Source organism: Ceratotherium simum, chromosome 22, assembly GCF_057802395.1.
Source record: "Ceratotherium simum simum isolate JZ-2026a chromosome 22, ASM5780239v1, whole genome shotgun sequence".
In the NCBI taxonomy this organism is placed as follows: domain Eukaryota; kingdom Metazoa; phylum Chordata; class Mammalia; order Perissodactyla; family Rhinocerotidae; genus Ceratotherium; species Ceratotherium simum.
This window is the reverse complement of record NC_141921.1, coordinates 7,678,317-7,699,158: the sequence shown is the minus strand read 5'-3', so window position 1 is coordinate 7,699,158 and position 20,842 is coordinate 7,678,317. Positions and strand designations below refer to the sequence as shown.

The 20,842-nt window shown below is 36.5% G+C and overlaps 1 protein-coding gene across 6 annotated transcripts in view; it reads right to left on the bottom strand.

Moving 5' to 3' along the window:
* Window positions 1-20,842, bottom strand: part of EPS15 (epidermal growth factor receptor pathway substrate 15) — a 138,437-nt gene that overhangs the window by 48,941 nt on the left and 68,654 nt on the right. For all 6 annotated transcript variants that reach the window (XM_087445957.1, XM_087445955.1, XM_004438542.3 and 3 more), the window contains 2 exons: window positions 18,327-18,412; window positions 2,663-2,735 (listed from right to left, as the gene is read on the bottom strand). In XM_087445957.1, the coding sequence (XP_087302083.1) occupies window positions 2,663-2,735; window positions 18,327-18,412 (159 nt within the window). The remainder of the gene's footprint in view (window positions 1-2,662; window positions 2,736-18,326; window positions 18,413-20,842) is intronic.

Sequence of the window (20,842 nt, the reverse complement as noted above, 5' to 3'; positions counted from 1 at the left end):
AATGGCCTTTTATAGCTTTCCCTCCTTGGATCACTTTGGGCCTAACCTCTCCATAGAACTTGATGAACTAGCAGTGTACCTCATATGAGTTAACAGTGATCATCTCATGAAATAAAATTTGAAGGTAATCACTGGTTTGGTCTTCAAGAAAAAAATCTTGAACTGAAAGTTTTCAAGATGGTAGAATACGGGAATATACATAGGAAACAAAAATTTAGAAATTATGTAGTAGATTTTCTAATTTAACTAGATTAGGAAGATTAATATAAATGCAAAACAAACAAAAAAGAACTAGTCTTTTGGTGCTTTGGTCACATCTAAAGAGGCTTTGAAAGTTTGATTTCTGTGCTTGAGATTTGAGCTTGTATAATCTTTATCTGTGACTTTATAAATATGGAGAAAAGCAAGAACACTCGGAAAAGCCAAGTTTGGATTAGGCAAACACTCACTGATAGGTCAAAATTCCCTTACTTCTCTTCTGATGTCTTTGTTTTGGCATTTCTCATTAGCACCTACTAGAAAATAGGGTCAAAAACAAGCAGTGAAGTACATATTCTTTGATTCTGCTATTTATTAATAGCTCTAGTAAACTACCTTTGGCCAGAGAAATTAGAAAATAAGCACTAGGAGCTGGAGTTATTTACAGATTTTAATTATCTCTATTATTCCTAGGCTGTGCCTCATTACCAAAGGGTAAATCAGAGTTAACTCAATACATATCTACTTACTACCACTTCTGCTAAGTTGTTTTGTGCTTTAGAAAATTGAAAATGATCACTAAAATAAAAAGTTTCAATTACTTGTAGATGTCAACTATCCATGTCATTTTTAGTCCGGTGTCTCATTACCCTGGATAACACAGAGATACCTGTATTGGGGTGGAATGAGTAATAAATCTACCAATGCAAAGCATTAATCCACTGTTCTTTTTCAATGAACTTATGTTCAACCATTACAACTTTGTCTGTACTAACCATGCCCCAAGATGCCTTTTATTTACAGCATGCTATGTAGAAAAATTCAACAATTTAGACTTCCTCTGTCAATCATAAATTTTGAATTTAGCAAAGCTTAAGGTTTAACATATATCTTACCATCACCACTAAGTAAAGAAGGACAAGCAAATCCCCAAGACACTTTGACTGACAACAAAACTTCTATAATTATAAGAAATCACATATCTAAGGATAGCATTTGGCCTGAAAGGAATAATGTAAATTTGAATGTTCTTCTAAACTGGCTATTTAAATTCACATCCTTAAAAGATGGAGCAGGGAAAAATCAACAGGTAGACGTAAACAAATAACAAAATATTATCTATCACAAAAACCTTTGTACTTTGAAACATTATCTGGCTAAATTTAGAAGCTGTCCAAGATTATATCAGTAACTATATCTCTTCAGATTGAGAAAAATTTTGTAGATTATTTTATCTTCCATTCTTAAACTATTTTTAGGAATGACTCTTTTGCATTTCTTAAGAAGCTCAAAAACTGCACAAAAATAATATAATGAGGTAACCACCCTTCATCTCACTGCCACAAAGAGAAATATATTAGAGACGATCTCCTGACTTCTGCATCACCTCTAGGAAAATTCCAGAATATATAATAAATGCAGTCATCCAATAAGAGAAGCAACTTCCAACAAGAAGTCTCTCTGGCTTCTTCCTCAATCTCTCAGTAAATCATTCTCCGCACTCTAGCACAGTCCACCTAATAGACAATCTCTGGTGAATGTCCTACCTCAAAACAAAACAAAGGATCTAACAATTTGGAGCTGTCACCAATTTAAAACTAGCAAGACAAGCAGGGAAATCCAACATACAAGTAACGTGTTAAGAAATGCCAATCCGTGAGCTCTTACTGGCAACTGCTGCCAGTGCTTCTACATCCAACCTCCTGTATTTGCTGGTGCAGCATTCAGGAAGCGGTGCCCCAATAACACTGTCACATGCATTGCTTACTGCTCTAAAAGCAACACTGCCCAATTTTCTATATTTTTAATGTTTGAAATACCCCTTTTTGTATCATTTCCCAGTAGGAAACCAAAGTTTTATTTTCTTTTCTATTTGTAAAATGAAGCTACTTAACACAGCACTTGTGAAAATGAATTAAATCTCCTTATGTCAAAGTTTAAGATATCTTGGCTACTAAGCAACTTATAGTAGCAATTTAAATAGCAATTTTAAATTGTTCCATATCATTTCCCACCCTACCAGTATTACGAGAAACAGTACTTTAAAATAGTAGGTCTCTTAGCTAAAAAAAAATCTCAAATCCATGAAAAAGCAATTTGTGTTTTCATGATGATGATGATGATCTCACTCATTTAATTTTATTGGTATAATATTTACATTGTAAGTCATTCAAACTTACCTTTAATGATACAATATGCAGGTAAATATTATCTTAAAAATACTTTTAAAACTAGAAATTTATGCTGAAAAATATTGCTTTCTCATTGCAGTGTAATCTTCACAGGCCAGAATTCAGAAAAAAACAATCATTTTGCAAAGATGAATATTTCTATCATATAAATAATAGGTATTCCCTTGACCTATTCATCAATACCACAACAGTCACATAGTAAATGACCCTATACATTTAAAATGAATCCTCCTAAATCAGAAATGAAACACTGAATTTTACAGTTCACGTACCTGAACCTCGCTTGTCCTCTGTTTAATACTATCTTCTTTCTCCTTAAGGTCCTGTTCCACATTATTCTTTTCCCTAGAAGACCAGCAAACAATGCAAGAATATTTGAGAACATCAGCTACAGCCGGTATGGTTATCCATCCTCCTAATCCTGAATCACTTTTTAAATACATAGTGAAACATTCAATTTTTAAACGAAGGGCAGACTTCTACCCTCTTTTAATTATTTATGGAATAGAAATCAATATAAGCTCTGTTTGTAAAAAATAAATAAATAAAAACGCTTTCTCACTAAAATGTGGTGAAACGAGAATAGATTAAAAAAGGACGAGGAGAAATATAATCAATGAAACACTCAGGTTTCACTGACCTCACTGTTGCTATGGAAATGCTGTCCAATGAAAACTGCTGGTGAATAAAAGGAGGGGTTGCATCAGCTCTGTAAGCTTAACCCTTAAGTATACTGTCAAATCAAATGAAAATGGCTAATAGAAACAGTCAACAATATTAAGAAAAGGATATTTACTGAAGTGTTAATTTCCCCTTAAATCACTGGTGTGCACCAATTTTAGAATTAAAAATTCTATTTTTTCATCTATGTGGATGAAACAACATAGAGAAAATGGAAAAGACTGTCAATACACAGGCCATTTGCTCCATCATATACCGCATCTGCTCAAAAAGCTATTTTAGGACCACCTATCAATCTCAATTGATCAAATATATACAACAATGTATACTAAGTAATAAAAGAATCACATTAGCATTTATCTCTTTCTACTCTTCAGATCAAACATGCTAGGATCCACTTGCATTTTGAAACATCATTATCTAAATTCTTATATGGTTCCATCAAAGATGGATTCCTAATGAATGAATCTTAAGCAACCTTAGATTCACAATTACAAAATAAAGCTATTTCTTTTGATGTCATAAATTTAACTGCCTGTTTGTACTGATATCACACACACGCGCGCGCACACACACACACAGAGTCCTTCTTCACTTTCTTTTCTACAAAATGAGAGAAAAAGCCATAGAACTCTGCAGCAGTACATTTTTGGGTTAGGGGCAAAGGTAAAAGAAGGCAGCATGAAGAAGGGAGGATGGCATTCAAGAAGTCCTCCAGACTAGTATTGCAGAGTTTCTCCTTAGAGCTTCATGACTATATTTCAGTTTTGTCCCAGACATAACTCAAACATAAGCTCAGGCTCCATTAAGCTGTAGCATAAAAGAAAGTGCGAAAATTAGACCAAATGAGATACTTAAGGGACAACCGCATGCTACATTCATATTTCTCACCTTTTTGAGGTGAGATTTAATGTAGACATAAATCAACTGTTTTGGATATACAGACACAATGTTCTTAAGATTTGTATGGGAGAAAAAAAGCACAAGAATAAAGCTATTTGTACACTGCTACTTTTAAACACTTCAGATGGCCAAGGAGCTCAATAACCGTTTGTCAGATGGGTCCCAATGTGGGTCTCGATGTCGTGGAGATTTTAAACAGTCCCTTACCATGCGAACCATTGTTGCAACCCATTTCTCCCATACCTCAATCTACTTATTATGCAAAGGTCATTCCCCACCTCCAACCCTTATAAAAATTAGGTAAAATGGAAAAATAGAAAAACACAGGAAGAAAAATCTAAATATACCCCACAAATTCTGCAAACTCAATCTTGGAAATTTTTTCTTTCCTCCTCATGCAGGCAGAAGAATGTTTTCAGTCCTGTTGCAGCATGTCACACATAAGTCACATGAAAAACCAGGCCCCTCCCCGCAGCCCAAATCCTCAGAGGCATTCCATACAAGGTCAATATCAATTCAGCTCCTCATTTCCCACAGTAGATAACAACAAAAACAGAAAACATTACACGGTATCATAGATCAGCATTGCACACACTCATGTGCATGCTTGTATTCAATCCTTTCTCCTCCATTGTTAACTGCTGTTACTGACAGTGTCTGCTCAGAAGATCAAGTGTGCATGTAGGAAAACAGGGCTGCAAGAAGGCAGCGAGCTGACTTAACGTAGCCAAGGCAGAAGAATGGGAGAGCAAAAGAAGGAAGCTCACTTGGTAAAAAAGGAAAACAGATTACAAAGGATTCTCAGCTCTAACCAGCAAACACAGTTTATGACTGGGTAGAATGGAGGAAGCTTAGAAAGCATAAATTTCTCTTCATAATTTTGGGTGTTAGAGCGGTGGGGAGCAGTGGTGATATCTCCGAACATATTCTGAAGATCATTCCCAACTAAATAAAAGATGGGAATCTTCAGGTATTAATTTCTCTTAGTACTAAGATCAATTAAATTTAATTTTTGATCTACTTTCATCTAGTAAAATTCTGGTCTCATAATAACTCCTTTTATTACCAAGTAGTGTATAACATACATTACTAAACAGAAAACTTAAACAATAAAATGATCAGTTGTATTACTTTCTATAAAAAACATTACAATTGAAAATTTGTCCTATAAATGAGACTGAAAATCAAATAATTTTCTCAGTAACTTATATTATAATTTCACAGATGCCAAACTGTCATTCTGTGATATTCCATAGACTCTTAAGCTCTATAGCTATCCTTCTCATTTCATGCAAGTAAAAATACCTAAACACACATTTGGGTGCGCTAAGGATGCTTGTCCATATTTTTTACTTCCTCTCTTTCAAATAACAGGTATATTTTTCTAAAGGTGACAGATGCATAACTATACAAAGCGTTCTGTTTAACATTAGTAATTTAAAAACTTAATTCTTTCCAGATTCTGTGCCACAACAAAAAACAATAATTAGATGTAGTTTCCTAAGGAGCCCACCAATATATGCGGATGAGACAGACATAAGATATATTTCAAAAACAGGTATGTGAGCATTTTGCCCAAAGCACTAGTCATCTTGGATATCAGAAAAAGCTATTGCCTTAACCTTAGTAATATCCAGGAAAGGAAAAGGAAATGTCCCACACACCCTCTATCTTAAACTTTCTCCCTGGCCCTATTTACTCCCAAGATGCTGGCACATCCTAAGGAATACCAAAGCCATAAAGAAGGGCCAGGGATAGAGCTCCCTGGTGTTCCAAAGGCTCACTGTCCTATGGATCCTAGTAGCTGAATACGCAAGGAAAGCAAAGCACAAGTCAGGCTTTCAGAAGCCTCAAGTTGATAACTGCATAAACCTATTATGAAGCAGTGAAAAGCTATTCGTAAGGGCAGTCAAGCTCAGGGACCTTGAGTCCATGCAATTCACTTTCATTTTCCCAGGCTCTGTTTATGGGAAGAAGGGAGCAAGCAATCTGTCTTAATTTTGATATAACGCTAATATTGTCAGAGAAACAGGATTAAGTCACCTTCAAAGTCCTTCCCAGATACATAGTTTATGTCTTTTTTTCTGAACATAAGCATCTATTACTTTCCAACCAGAAAATAATAAAAATAAGAAACCAGCTGGAAACTTAGAAAGTTGTGAAACTCATGAAGGTATATTTTTCAGTCCTGAAACTTATTTATGCTCTTATTATTAAGTAGTTTAACTGCCAATAACTCTCTCACAAGCCAACACAGAAAAGCATGTTATTCTCATTATGTAGTCTTCAGGAAGGCATCTGGGTCTTAAGGAGAGCAAGAAAAGGGGACTAAAACTGGAGACCTGGGCTCTAATCTGGCTCTGCCATGAAGTAGTTTTTCTGACTCTGATTAGGTCACATAACCTTTCAGAGCTTCAGTCTCATTTTTCGTTATGCAGATGCTAATATCTCTACCATCTTAAGATTTGCAAGGTGAAATGTACAAGATGTCATGTAATTACGAAAAAGCAGGCTTTGAGCTTATGCTGTGGTTTCTTTTTACTCATGATATTAACATTACTTAGAATTTTAAATAACATTGATAGAGTAATTTTTAAATTTGTTAAAAAGAATTATGGGTTACAAAAAAGTTTAGAAAACATTGATTCTAATACACAGTTGTTGAATATGTAATGTAATCACTGAAATCTCTGCCCAAAAATCTTGTCTAAATATTCAAAATAATCTAACTACTCTCTACTTTTAGAAACTTATTATATGGTTTTCAAAGCATAAGACTTGGAATAAAATAGTCCAGAATTCAAATACTGGCTCCATGAGAGGTCATCTTAGTTAAATCACTACAGTAACAGCTATTTGTTCTGGCTGATCCTCCCTTACCCTACCAGCAACCCTTCTTTTGGGAGACTGCTCCTCTCCTTCTCCCTCAACTATCATCTTTCTGCCCATTACGGTTCAAGTAGAAGATGCCATCTTTTTACAGACTCAACCTTTCGGAGCAATGATTGGCCGGGGACTGACTCCTGTCCAGAGCTTAACCAGTCACCAGTATCTCACCTCACAATCACAGGAATTAACTCAAGAACGGGCCCATGACCAAAGCCAAGGCAGTCAGAATCTTTATCTAGGAGGTCTTTATTTGGAACTAATGGAAAACTACTACTACCACTATGATATCTACCACTACTACTACTAATAATAGTAATAATTACAGAAACTAGCATTTATTAAGCATTTACTAAAGGATAGGTGTTACGTGATAAGCACTTTAAATGGATCTCATTCTTAAGAAAAATCATTCCTGTGAAATGATGAAGATGGACAATTGCGAGTCCAGGTGCTGCTGGCACTTGTTGTCCCTGCCTAAAGAATAACAAACTTGTCACACAAAGAAGCTGAGGAGAAAGGCAGAGAGACAGAGCATCTTTTAGGGCTTAGGCCTTGGCTCCTATCACCCTCTCCAATGGTTAATTTTATGTACTAACTTGGCTAGGCCACGGTACCCAGATATTTGATCAAACACCAGTCTGGATGCTGCTGTAAAGGTATTTTTTAGATAAAATTAACATTTAAATCAGTAGACTCTGAGTAAAGTAGATTACCCTCCAAAGTGTAGGTAGGCCTCATCCAATCAGTTAAAGGTCTTAAGAGAAAAAAGCTGAGGTCCCTCAAGGAAGAAGGAATTATATCTCCAGACTATCTTTAGACTTGAGCTGCAACATCCACTCCTTCCCTGGGTCTCCAGCCTACTGGTCTGTTCTACAGATTTCAGACTTGCCAGCTCCCACAGTCGTGTGAGCCAATTCCTTAAAATAAATTGAAGAGAATATCTACTTTACATATCATATGTGGGGATTGCTGTGAGGAGTGAAAGAGAAAATACACAATGAAACCCAATATATCTCTGTGCAACTTTAAGACCTATCTACTGATTCAACAAAGAAATATTGAATCCTACTACATACTAGTCACTGTGCTACACTTTAAGGATACAAAAAACAATGAGACAGGTCCCTGACATTAAGAAAGTCTCAATTCAGTGTGTGAGGATTGGGCAGAAGAATACAAAAAGATAATTGCAATGTAGTGTACCGGGTGCTACAACGGGTAAGCACAGGGTGCTGTGGGAACACAGAAGATGGGTATCTTGACTGTCCCTGCAAAGGGTCAGAAAAGGGTTCCTTGGTATCAGTGAAGGCAGGTTCACTAACTGCAAAACAAGCTGTGCAGATAGTAAATGGTATGTTTATCAACAGAAAGTACTCCACCTGGAAATGCTTTGTGAAGGAGGTGAGACGTCAGCTAAGCCTTGAAGCAAAGAATGAATGTTGGGTAGGAAAATGGCATTTCAAATGCAAGAGAGAGCTTATGCAAGAAAGCACAGAGGATGTAAGCAAAATGGCAGACTAAGGTAGATTAAGAAAATTTCTCAAATTTTATGAAATACACAAATCTACCCTGCAAGAAGCTCAGTGAACTCCAAGCAGGAAAATCCAGAGAGACCCACACTGAGACACATTATAACCAAACTGATGAAAGACAAAGACAGAATCTTGAAAGCAGTAAGAAAAGATTTGTCACATATGTACAAGGGATCCTCACTAAGATTATCTGGATTTCTCAGCAGAAACCTTGAAGACCAGAATGCAATGAGATATTTAAAGTGCTAAAAGAAAAAAATTGTCAACTGAAAATATTCTGGCAAAACTGTCCTTCAGAAATGAGGGAGAAACTAAGATATTCCCAGATAAACAAAAGCTGAGGGACTTCATTACCTTTAGACTTGTGCTACAAGAAATGCTAAAGGGAGTCCTTCAGGCTGAAATGACAGGATGCTATTACATAGTAACTCGAAGCAATATAAAGACCTCCAGTGAAAGTAAATACATAGGGGGAAAAAACCCAGTATTATTGTAATTTGGGGTTGCAACTCCCCTTTATATTTTCTATAGGATTTAAAAGACAAATGCATAAAAAATAATTACAAATCTATATTAGTGGATATACAATGCATAAAGATGTAATTTATGACATCAATAATAAAGTGGAGAGGATAGAGCTCATAGGGTAGAATATTGCATGCGACTGAAGATGATAGCAAGTAAATCATTCAGTTTGCGATGATCAAATTCTGGAGATGAATAGTGGTGATAGTTGCACAACAACCTGAATGCAATTAATGCCACTGAATTGTACACTTAAAAACGGCTAAAACGGTAAACTTTATGCTACGTATATTTTACCACAATAAAAAAATTAATGAAAAAGAAAAAAAAGAAAGCACAGAGCTGAGAAAATTCTGTAGGCTAATTTATCTAGGATGGAGGGTTCATGTGTGTTAAATAAAGTTGGAATGGTAGCACTTCAGTGCTAGGTAAAGACATATAGAGTTTTAATATACAGGCAATGGGAGTCCCTAAAGGTTTCTGAGCCATGCATTTTCACACTCTGAATGGCATTATTTAGCAACACGGCTCTGAAGTTCCCTGCTGGCTTCTGCCCTGTGGAAGCAAAAGGAAGCAGAGGCTCTCATTGCTCAGAAAGCTGACGACAACTGCTGGAAAGGCAACAGAACACTCTGACACTGCTTATCTTGCGAACTGTCAGAAGTCTTGAGCTAGATTAGAGTAACAACTATAGACAGTTAATGAGAAAGCCTTGGCTTGTAATTCAAACCAGTCTGAAAGTCAGAGGTCCTTTTACTCTAAGAATTCTTGGTGAGTTGATAAAAACTTAAAGTTTGAGAGTCAAGATACCGATTTGTATCTTAAGTTTTTCTCTAAAAGTTGCCTTAATTACACACTCTCTGTATGACTGTGTATTATTTCATTCTTTCAACAACTAGTTATTGAATATCGACTATATGCCAAACAAAACTAAAGTTGGGCACCTACTTATAATTTGCTGGGAAAACAAACATTGCCATTAATTATAAAACTATAAGATAAATACTATAAAAGTTTAAGTGCCTATGGTACTATGGGAATAACTAAACTTAGTTCTGTTTTAATGAGTTTTATTTTTGAAAAATAAATCAGAAAATATGTTCATGGGCACAAATTATTAAAAAGAAAGCCTAACTGGAATCAAGAAAAACTCAAAGTTTGGGGTGTGGCTCATACGACCACTGCCCTGTCAGTGGCAGGATCCAAAATTAGATGGTTCATTTTTTAAAGAGGGAAATAAAAGTTTATTTTGCAAACCCCAAATAGTTAATTTATTCTACTTATCTAGCAGGACAAATGAGATTAAAAAAAGTAAAAGAAAAGAATTTTAAAACTAGGCCTTAGTTTTCTTAATTATAAAATAGGGATAATAAAGTTGATGCGGAGGACTAATTTATATTACATCTAGAAAGAGTTCAGCACAACGCCTAGCAAACAATAAGTGCTTAATAAATGTCAGCTATATTATTACCATTATACTATTTACTAGTATAAAAGTACCTTTACTGGCTTGTTGAAAAGTTGTAATGAAGCATCCAGAGTGACTGCAGTTAGGAATTAAATATGTTCGTAGAGACTGACTCCATCAAAATCCTTTAGGTGCTAAAATTTCTTGGTAGCTATTTTTGTCTCCCAAAGACATACTGTAACACATCTTAAAAACTACTGCTTGGGGCCGGCCCCGTGGCATAGTGGTTAAGTGTGCGCGCTCCACTGCTGGCAGCTTGGGTTCGGATCCCGGGCGTGCGCTGATGCACCGCTTGTCAGGCCATGCTGTGGTGGCGTCCCATATAAAGTGGAGGAAGATGGGCCCAGATGTTAGCCCAGGGCCAGTCTTCCTCAGCAAAAAAGAGGAGGATTGGTGTGGATGTTAGCTATGGGCTGATCTTCCTCACAACAACAACAAAAAAAACTACTGCTCTCTTAAAAGAGGTAAGTGCCCCTTAATAAGCTACCAGTGCTACAAAATAATGCAAGCAAATGAAACATAATTTTTACAGAATACAATTGATTCAGACCAAGGTGGTCCAAGAGAAATATAATGCAAGCCACACATGTAATTTTAAATGATCTAATAGCTATATATTAAAAAGTAAAAAAAAAAGTGAAATTTATTGTAATATGTTTTATTTAACCCAATATATCCAAATTCTTTTTCTGAAATCCAGTATACTTTATACTAACAGTACATCTTAATTTGGATTAGCTGTATTTCAAATGCTCAATAGCTACATACAGCTAATGGCTACTGTATTAGACTGTGCAGACTCAGACTTTAGCAAAGAGGGTTTCAAATAAGGGAAGTCTCCCTAAACAGAGGTTTTAAATGATGAGCCATGCACTTTACGTGAAAATGAATTAAAATGCCTCCTTACTACCAAACAAATGCATACTACAACCTAGAGCTTCAATTACTCAATCAGTAATGCCATTCTTGAGTCACAATTGAGAGTTTCTAGTATCAGTACCACAGATACTAGATCTTTACAGGGCTAGACACAGATCAAGTTGGATTATATAAGCAAAAGAGCTCCAGATTCAACACTATAAGCAACGCTCTCTCCAGAGCTAGAGCTAATGGTTTCTAATGGTATTTGAACTGAACTAAACCAAAAACATAAATTTTTAAAAAATTCAAACCATATGCTAACACTGTCAAATATCCTTTAAAAAATCAGTTCCTAAATATAACTTAGTAGAGATCTACAGATTCTGGCTGCACCATTCTAGTCTCTCTTCAACTAGGGCAAGTGTTCTTCAGCTTCTCCAACCAATGCTTGCTGAGAACCTGTTCAGTAAATGCTGTGCTCTACGTGCTGAGCTGGGTGTTGGGGACGATGATGATGAAGATGATGATTTATATAAAGCAGACATAGCACAATGTCTAGTAATTATAATTATAATTATCTATCCTGTTTACTGGTCCAAGACCAGGATAACAAACTGGCCTGACAGGATATAGCTTTTACTTCCTGACGTTCTTGCTAAAAGGACAGAGACAGGAAGGAAGTAGAAGACAAATAAATATTAACTTCTGCCTCAGCATAATTCACCACCAAACTATCTAAGTGACTGAAGCAATTTCTTGGTATGTTTTGCTTTTTCACTGCCAAGAACTTCTCTATTTGAGCCACTTTACTTTCAGAGCAAGGGTTCTTAAAAACCGGCCCATGGATAGTTTTTAAGCATCTGGGACTCCTGAAATAAATGCAAATGGTTCACATGGATACACATGTTCTTTTTATCAGGAGGCAGAGTCTAATAGCCTTCATCAGATTCCTAAAGAAAACCCCTGACACAAAAATAGGTCGACAAAATATGAAAAACCAGCCCTTAACCTTAATGTCCCTGTGAGGATTAAAAATCCTTTTGTCTATAAAATCCTCTTCTATAGTCTTCAAAATAAGCTATTATTCAGAAGATCTTTTGCCTTGTTTCATTTAACATATGGCTTCTAGTCTGCCATAAACTTTGTAGGATTTAAGTCTAGGAAATATTCTAATATTTATAACATACTTTGATTCATTCATTTAATCGACTAACCTATACTGAGATTCTGTGATGTCAGGCACTTGTGTGCATTAATTTCTAGACCTATGCAAATAAGACATAGCTCCTGCCCTGGAGGTGTTCAAATTAAAAAAAAAAAAGGATATATATAAAAAAAGACCACATGAAATGTGGTGAGTACTATTATAAAGGAATAAAGTCTCTAGAAGTAGAAAGGAAAGTGCAACTGGCAATCAAGGTTTCAGGGAACATTTGACAAAGGAGATGATATTTAAGCTGGGCCTTGAAGCATGAGTAAAAGTTTACAAGGCAAAAAGGTGTGCTCAAGCAAAGGGGAACAATAAGAATAGAGGCACAGAGGAATAAAAAAGTGGTGGCATGTTGAAGTGAGAGGTAATAAGCCCAGCCACCACATGGCTGGAGAAGAGGGATAAAACTGAAATGATAGCTTAGAGCACTCTGCTGAACACTGAGAGGACAAGGGCAAACACAGTGTCTGCTCTCAAGGAGCTTTACAGTGTCACAGGGGGAGATGATTCTACTTTACTGTGGGAGGTGGCTAAGGCCAAAGGATAGTCAGGATGCCAAGGGAGCATCGTGAAGGAAGAGCCTTTACACCATACTCAGAAAAGTAAAGTGGATCCAGTGGGGGATGGGGAGTCACTAAGGGATCTGAGTTGTATTTTATACAGCAGTTGGAGGTAGGATAGTCCAAAGGAAAGAAGGAGACTCAAAGCAAAGAGTCAATCAGGAGGTTATAGCAGTGATCCAGATAAGAGATAAAGACTAAAACTAAGACAGAAGCAGTAGAACAGACAGATTTCCACAATATTGAACAAACTATTTTCTCATCTATTATATAAGCTAAGCACTAGGGCTACAACAGTTAACAAACAGTCCCTACACTTAAGAAGTACATATGCTAGTGAGAGATCCAAATAAAATAGACAATTATAATAAAGTACAGTAAATGCTATGACAAGTGTAAATATAAATACTATGGAGCCAGCCCTGATGACCTAGTGGTTAAAGCTCGGCACGCTCCACGGCACGCTCTGCTTCAGCGCCCTGGGTTCAGTTCCCAGGCACAGAATGACACCACTCATCTGTCAACAGCCATGCTGTGGCAGCAGCTCACATAAAAGAACTAGAAGGACCTATAACCAGATATACAACTATGTACTGGGGTGTTGGGGAGGGGGGAAAAAAACTATGTAAGATAGGCTCTTTAAATAAGATTTGACAGATACGGGAGTTGGGAGGTAAAGTAGTCCGAGAAGGCTTCCCTTCCAGAGGAAATGATGTCTAAGGTGAGATCTGAAGGATGAAAAGGAGTTAATCTGGCCAAGGAGATGGGAAGGTAGGAATGATTTCAAGAAACATTTCAAAGATAAAAGAATAAAGATGAGAGGAAGAAAAATCTCAGGTTTCTAGCTTGAGTGACTAGATGGTAATGTCACTGAGAAAGAGAAATAAAAGAGACAAGGACAGTGACCAGCAGAAGATTAGGAAGTCATGTCCAACTGGACATTCAGATGAAAACACTAGCAGACAATGAAAAATATAGGTCTTGAGCTCAGGTGGGAGATCCAGGTATTTGATAAGATTATTATATACAACCATTGCTTTTCCTTCTTGAAGTCAAAAATATCATACTAATTTAATCTGATCGACATAATTAAATCCCTATATAGCAAATGTTGTAGTAATCATATAACAAATATAAAGAAAAAAATGAGGGGCCAGCCCCGTGGCCTAATGGTTGAGTTTGGCGCACTCTGCTTTGGCAGCCCAGGTTCGGTTCCCGGGCGTGGACCTACACCACTCGTCGGCGGCCATACTGTGGCAGCAACCCACATACAAAACAGAGGAAGACTGGTACAGACGTTAGCTCAGGGAGAATCTTCCTCAGCAAAAAAAAAAAAAAAAAAAAGGAAAAAAGGTATCCTGCCTCAAGCTCTCAATGTCTTATATTTTCAACTAGAAACAATTTGGTGAACTAGAGATGAAAACAACGTCTCATTTTCTGACCAATAACACAGAACATTCTTTACCCAACTAACTGTTGAGGTTATATAGGCTTTCCATATCTCCACTGATTTTCAATGCTCAAAACAAAATATTAGGGGCCGGCCCCGTGGCTTGGCGGTTAAGTGCGTGCGCTCCACTGCTGGCGGCCTGGGTTCGGATCCTGGGCGTGCACTGACGCACTGTTTCTCCCGCCATGCTGGGGCCGCGTCCCACATACAGCAACTGGAAGGATGTGCAACTGTGACATACAACTATCTACTGGGGCTTTGGGGGAAAAAATAAATAAATAAAATTATAAAAAATATATATATATATATTATTCTAAGAAACATATTGCTTTCTTTATTATGCTTTTCTGTATTTTCCAAATTTTTTTATGAGTATGTATAACCATCATCAAGGGAGGAAAAAATAAATCTTGTAAAGCACCATATTCATTATATTCATTATAATTCCATATTATGTATGCTGCTTATTTACAGGTTTGGTCCTTGGACTAAAATTAAATATCTTCATCTGAAAACCAACAAATTATAAGGGGCTAACCTTTTGTCCAATAACAATTTAGTAAAAGCCACAAACAAAATCTGTTTAAATTCTCTTTTCCTGTTTGTAGTTATATCCATCACATCCTGATATATTAATAAAAGATTTAAAGGCCGAAGAGCAGTACCATTGCACAGAAAAAACTGTTACTCACAATAACAAAAGCCAAGGTTTATAATGTAATATCTTGAAGATTTGGTGATAGTGACCTAATACAATCATTTACAAAAGTGAATTTTAACAACCATATTTTTAGCTTGAGTAGATGAGTCTCATTATGACATTACTGGAGTTAACAGATGATGGAAGTTTACCTACAATGTAGATCTCACCTAAAATAAAAGCCTAGGGAAAATATTTTCATAAATGTCAAATCATGTATAAATGAATGACACATTTATAAAATGTGACTACAACCTAAAACCTAAGAAGGTTTTGGCTCTCTCTGATTTTCTTAATAAGACAGATAGTCACAAAATGTTATATATGTCTGATCTTATGTTGGTACCTGTGATTCACTATACAGGACTGCCACTAGTACAACTTAATATTAGAAGTGACCGAGGGCCGGCCCCGTGGCTTGGCGGTTAAGTGCGCGCGCTCCGCTGCTGGCGGCCCGGGTTCGGATCCCAGGCGCGCACCGACGCACCGCTGCTCCGGCCATGCTGAGGCCGCGTCCCACATACAGCAACTAGAAGGATGTGCAACTATGACATACCACTATCTACTGGGGCTTTGGGGGGGAAAAAATAAATAAATAAAATCTTTTAAAAAAAAAAAAGAAGTGACAGAAAGCTCAGTTGACCAAAATGTAACTAATATTACAAATGTTTGCACCAGTAAGTACTTTATATGTATGATGCTCTATTCACTGCAAAAACATTTCATACATTAAATTACTACTGTTGAAGTCAAACAAGTCCTAGAATACTGACATATGTGTCCATTTTCATAGGTTTGAAAGGCACAGAAGACAAGTACTTTCAAATCTAACTACTATTCAATATTCATTCCACATAAGGCAAGAAAAAATGTTAACAGACCATTTATGGACCATATGAAAATGAAAGTCCACACACTATTATAGACTCAGTAATCAAACGTTTATTACTCCTATCCTGAACCCAAGGAAAAATTTTTAAATCTTAATGAGAAGTAGACTTATATAACAGAAAGAACACAGAACTAGAACTTACACAGCTGGCATGGGTGTCAGCTAGCACTGTTGCTGACTTGATGTGTGACTTTGGATCTGATTTTTTTTTTTTCCAAGAGTAAGGAAGAAATTGGACTAAATGACCTCCAAGGGTTTTTTGGTTTTTGTTTTTTACTTTCTAGGATTCCAATATTAGAGGCTTTCTATAACAGGCAAAGACCAATTTTCGAGCAGAAGATAAGAATTTGGTAGAATTTAGTAGAAGATATGTTCAAAACTAAACAATGATATATATATATATATTTTTTTTTTTGGTGAGGAAAACTGGCTGAGGTAACATCCATTGCCAAACTTCCTCTTTTTGCTGAAGAAGATTAACTCTGAGCTAACATCTGTGCCCATTTTCCTCTATTTTTGTATATGGGACGCCACCACACATGGCTTGACGAGCAGTGCATAAGTCCGTGCCCAGGATCCAAACCTACGAACCCCGGGCTGCCGAAGCAGAGTGCGCAAACTTAACCACTACGCCACCGGGCCAGCCCCAACAATGATATTTTTAAAAGGTGCCCAGACTGAGTGTACATAATGTCAAGTCCTACTGTTCAAAGAGGTAGATGATACTAAGGCCAATCACTGAAATTACTGTGGATTTGAAGTTATACTGACTCCAGCAGACATTTACCTCTCCAGAATTCAATCTGCCTTCTGGCAGAATTTTCATGTGAGGATACCCCCTCCTCCATGTGGCAAACAACCCCACCTCCATCACTCCCAGGACAGAGTTCATGACAAATCAATAAACTATACATGCCTGGCCACTGATTGTTTCAGGGGTAGGCATGATCCTAAGATCCTAAAATCCAATCAGATTGAATCTTACAGCTTAGGCAGGAACTGCCAGAAAAGAGACACTCCACTAGATTTGAAATTATAAGTACATAAGGCTAGGTGTGCTATAGTCCCCTTGATAACATAATGGGAAAGTCTATGTGAGAATGGAACAACCCAGTGGAAGTGCAAACAGGAAATGGAGAGAGCAAGAGAACTGATTATATTATTTGAGCCCCAGTATGAAGCTATGCCTTAAGCCATCCCTACCTCTAAGAGGTCTTAGTTTCACAAGTCAATAAATTCACTCTCTCTTAAGTTAGCCTGGGTTGAGCTCTTTCTCGCAACTGAAAAAATCATAACTAAATTTCTCTACAACAATCTCAGTGTAGTCTCATGGATGAGGAAAGATCATTGCCAAGTTCTTGCCATATAGCCCAGATAAATCATTTAATCCCCTTGTGTCTCAATACCATCAAAGGAGCATCAGCCAATATCTTCTTCAAAGTGTTGTGAAGTTAAAAAAACAAAAAGGTTTGCAGTAAATACAAAGTGATATTTAAATCCAATGCCTTGTAGACGGAAAAATGGTCTAACCTTCTAAAAAGTAATTTTAGGAGGTCATTTTTACGATGAGTATTACCATAAATTTCCCAGGGAACAAGAGAATTAAGGAAATATCAATAGTACCTCCTGTATTTAGATTCAAATCTACTTGTATTCAAGTCTGTTCCACACAGTACCTATGTATAAGAAAGAAGATTCAACTCCAAATCAAGTAGTCCTGAGATCAGGTATTAGTTCTACTGCTGACAGGTTTGTATGACTTTAGGCAAAATAACCTCTCTAAGCATCTTAACTCCTTACCTGTAGAATAGGAACAATAACATCTATCTCAAATTACAAGGTTTTTGTAAGGATCAAATGAGAGAACAGTTATGAAACCTCTTGGCATGGTGTCTGCATTTAACATTCCTTCCATAAAATGTATTAATGTTTTCCTAATATGTTATTCAAATATCTGAAGTTGGAAGAAAACTACATTTCATTCATTCTAAGATACACATTTTTCACTGTACATATCAAATAGTATCTTATAGTTGATGGCATGCCATTGTTTATATGGCAATGATTTTTCTTTTTTTAGTGCTATGTAAGAAAATAAGAGCATCCTGCAATTAAAATTTGTCTTAGATTTGAGGAAATAAGGCACACTGATTCCCAGTTCAAGAACCATGGTACTTAACCAAATAAAGTAGCATTTACCAATTAGAAACAGAAAAGAGTGTGTGTGTGTATTTACATAATCAGTTGTAATTTTACTATACATACCTCTGTAGGTCAACTATTTCATTGTTAAGGGTATCTAGCTCCTTAATAGCAGAGAAATCTGCAACAGGACTTGATCCTATGATGTTCTAAAAACAAAAAGTTCAAAATCATACATTATTACTATAAAATTATATGTGGCAAAGCATTAAAAGTGTTTAAAAACACGACATGGATACAGGGTATTACATATTTTATGGTAGTACTAACACTTTTAATTCATTTGAGGAAACCACATCTAGTGCAATTTATACACACACGAACATACAGTTATATACTAAGACATTTTCCCTTAAATTCTCTAAAAGCTGTTGTTGTATAATATGTACCACCACTTCAGATCCCAATGTCCTTGTCATTCGATCCCAGACTGTCCATAACCTTACAGTAAAGCAGATATCAAATTTATAAACTAATTTCTGAACGGAAGTATAAAATTCTTGGGGAGATGGATGGTGATTTATTTGTACTTGTATCATATGGCACAGAGTAAGTATATAAATTTTTGTTGACTCTCAGAATTATAGCAGTGGTTGATTTTATTCAATTCAACAAATATTTACTTTGTTAAATACTTAAATACTAAAATGGTCTACCCTATTTAAAGTAAAACCAACTGCTCAGCATGTTCCATAGTAAATATTAATATCACCATATATGAAACTGTCTTCAAATATGACATCCTTTAGGGCCGGCCCTGTGGCTTGGTGGTTAAGTGCGTGCGCTGCGATGCTGGCGGCCCGGGTTCGGATCCCAGGTGCGCATCGAGGCACCACTTCTCTGTCCATCCTCAGGCCGAGTCCCACATACAGCAACTAGAAGGGTGTGCAGCTGTGACATACAACTATCTACTGGGGCTTTGGGGGCAAAAAATAAATAAAATCAAAAAAAAAAAAAAAAAATATGACATCCTTTATATGGTTTTCTTTCAATAATGAAGGTGTCAAAGTTGGTCTCTGAACGGTCCTTATGGCACCAAAATCTAGCTGGGTTTATTCTGGACTCTGCTATTTTACTAGCTGCATGAGCTTCACTGTAAAATAGGGGAATCATCTCTGCCCTGCCCACTTTAAAAATTAAATGAAATAAATATTGCATGTGAAGTCACTCGACAAACTTTATGATATTTTATAAGTGTAATATTATAATTCACTTCCTCAACAGAATATGCTCTTAAAAGATGAATGGCCTCCCAATGAGTTGCTTCCACTCTGGCTCAATCTCCTTTGTGAACCACTGCTGATTCCTTATTTAGCTGGGTGAAGTCAGAGCAAAAAGATAACTGCTCCTTCAAGCACTACACCCAACGCTACAACCAGACTGACAAATAACAGAATAATCACAGTTAGGAAATGTTAAAACTGAGGTCTGAACATGTAAAACTAAGATACACCGGGCACCTTACCAGCAGAGCATAAAACTTAGTATTAATACTTATATTGCTAGGAACTTAATGTATGTCACCAACTTGCACAACAGAAGAAGAAACCTTAAAGTTCACAATATCCCATCTCCTCACGTTTATATGATGGTTTACAACTTAATAAGCACTTTCAAATCTATTAGTCAATTCTCAAAACTAATCTGAAAACTGGGCTGTAGGTAGGGCAGATATTATTATTTTGGAGCTAAGGAAACACATTAAATGACTTGCTTCAAGTTGAATGGAGCTAATAGGAGATATTGATCAGAAGACGTCTAATTAAATTCAAGTGCTATTTTACACTATGCCCCATACTATTTGCATATCAAGATCATTTAGGTAAATGAAACCGTTGCCCTAAAAGCCAACCTGATAAACAGGTACTTCATAAAATTTGGCAAATAATTCCTTCTATATTTCTTTATGCTACACTGCATTACTAGTCCTCAGATGTTTTGGGGGTTGTTTTGACCATAAATACTAAAACTCATATAATAGGATTCAATTAATATTATTTTCAATTTTATATTAACTACAGATTTGTATCAAATATCTCTTACTGTTTTACTGCGTTTCACTTCTACACAGACCGTTATCATCCTAAATTAAATCAGAAATTTTAAAGTGGATTTCTAAATGTGACAGGTATTCACTAGGATTTTAACTCTGTCTAAACCTGACTTATGAGCTAAGCCTGGCCAGACAGTCTGACAGGTGAACAAAATGAAAAATCAGCACTTGGTCTCACTTCTATCACTAAGAGTAACTTACATCCCCTAAATGTTACTGAGAAATTCACTATCAGAGGTGCAAGCGTTCCAAGAAACTCATGACTTCCACACCTCTTCTGTCACTCTAAAAAAGTGACTCACATGTGACAGTCTTTCACTATTACAAATATCATCGAATAAGAAGAGTGAGACAAATAAGTTTAACCTCAAACAAGTTATAAGGTGACACCACAGATGACTCTAGAAGGAAGATTAGTGCACTGTAGTTGGTACTGCTTGTGTCACTCCTCAATTGCTGACACAAAAATTAAACTCCCATTCTAAAGCAATAAAATGGCATGCAACCAGGAAGCATGGAAAAAGTT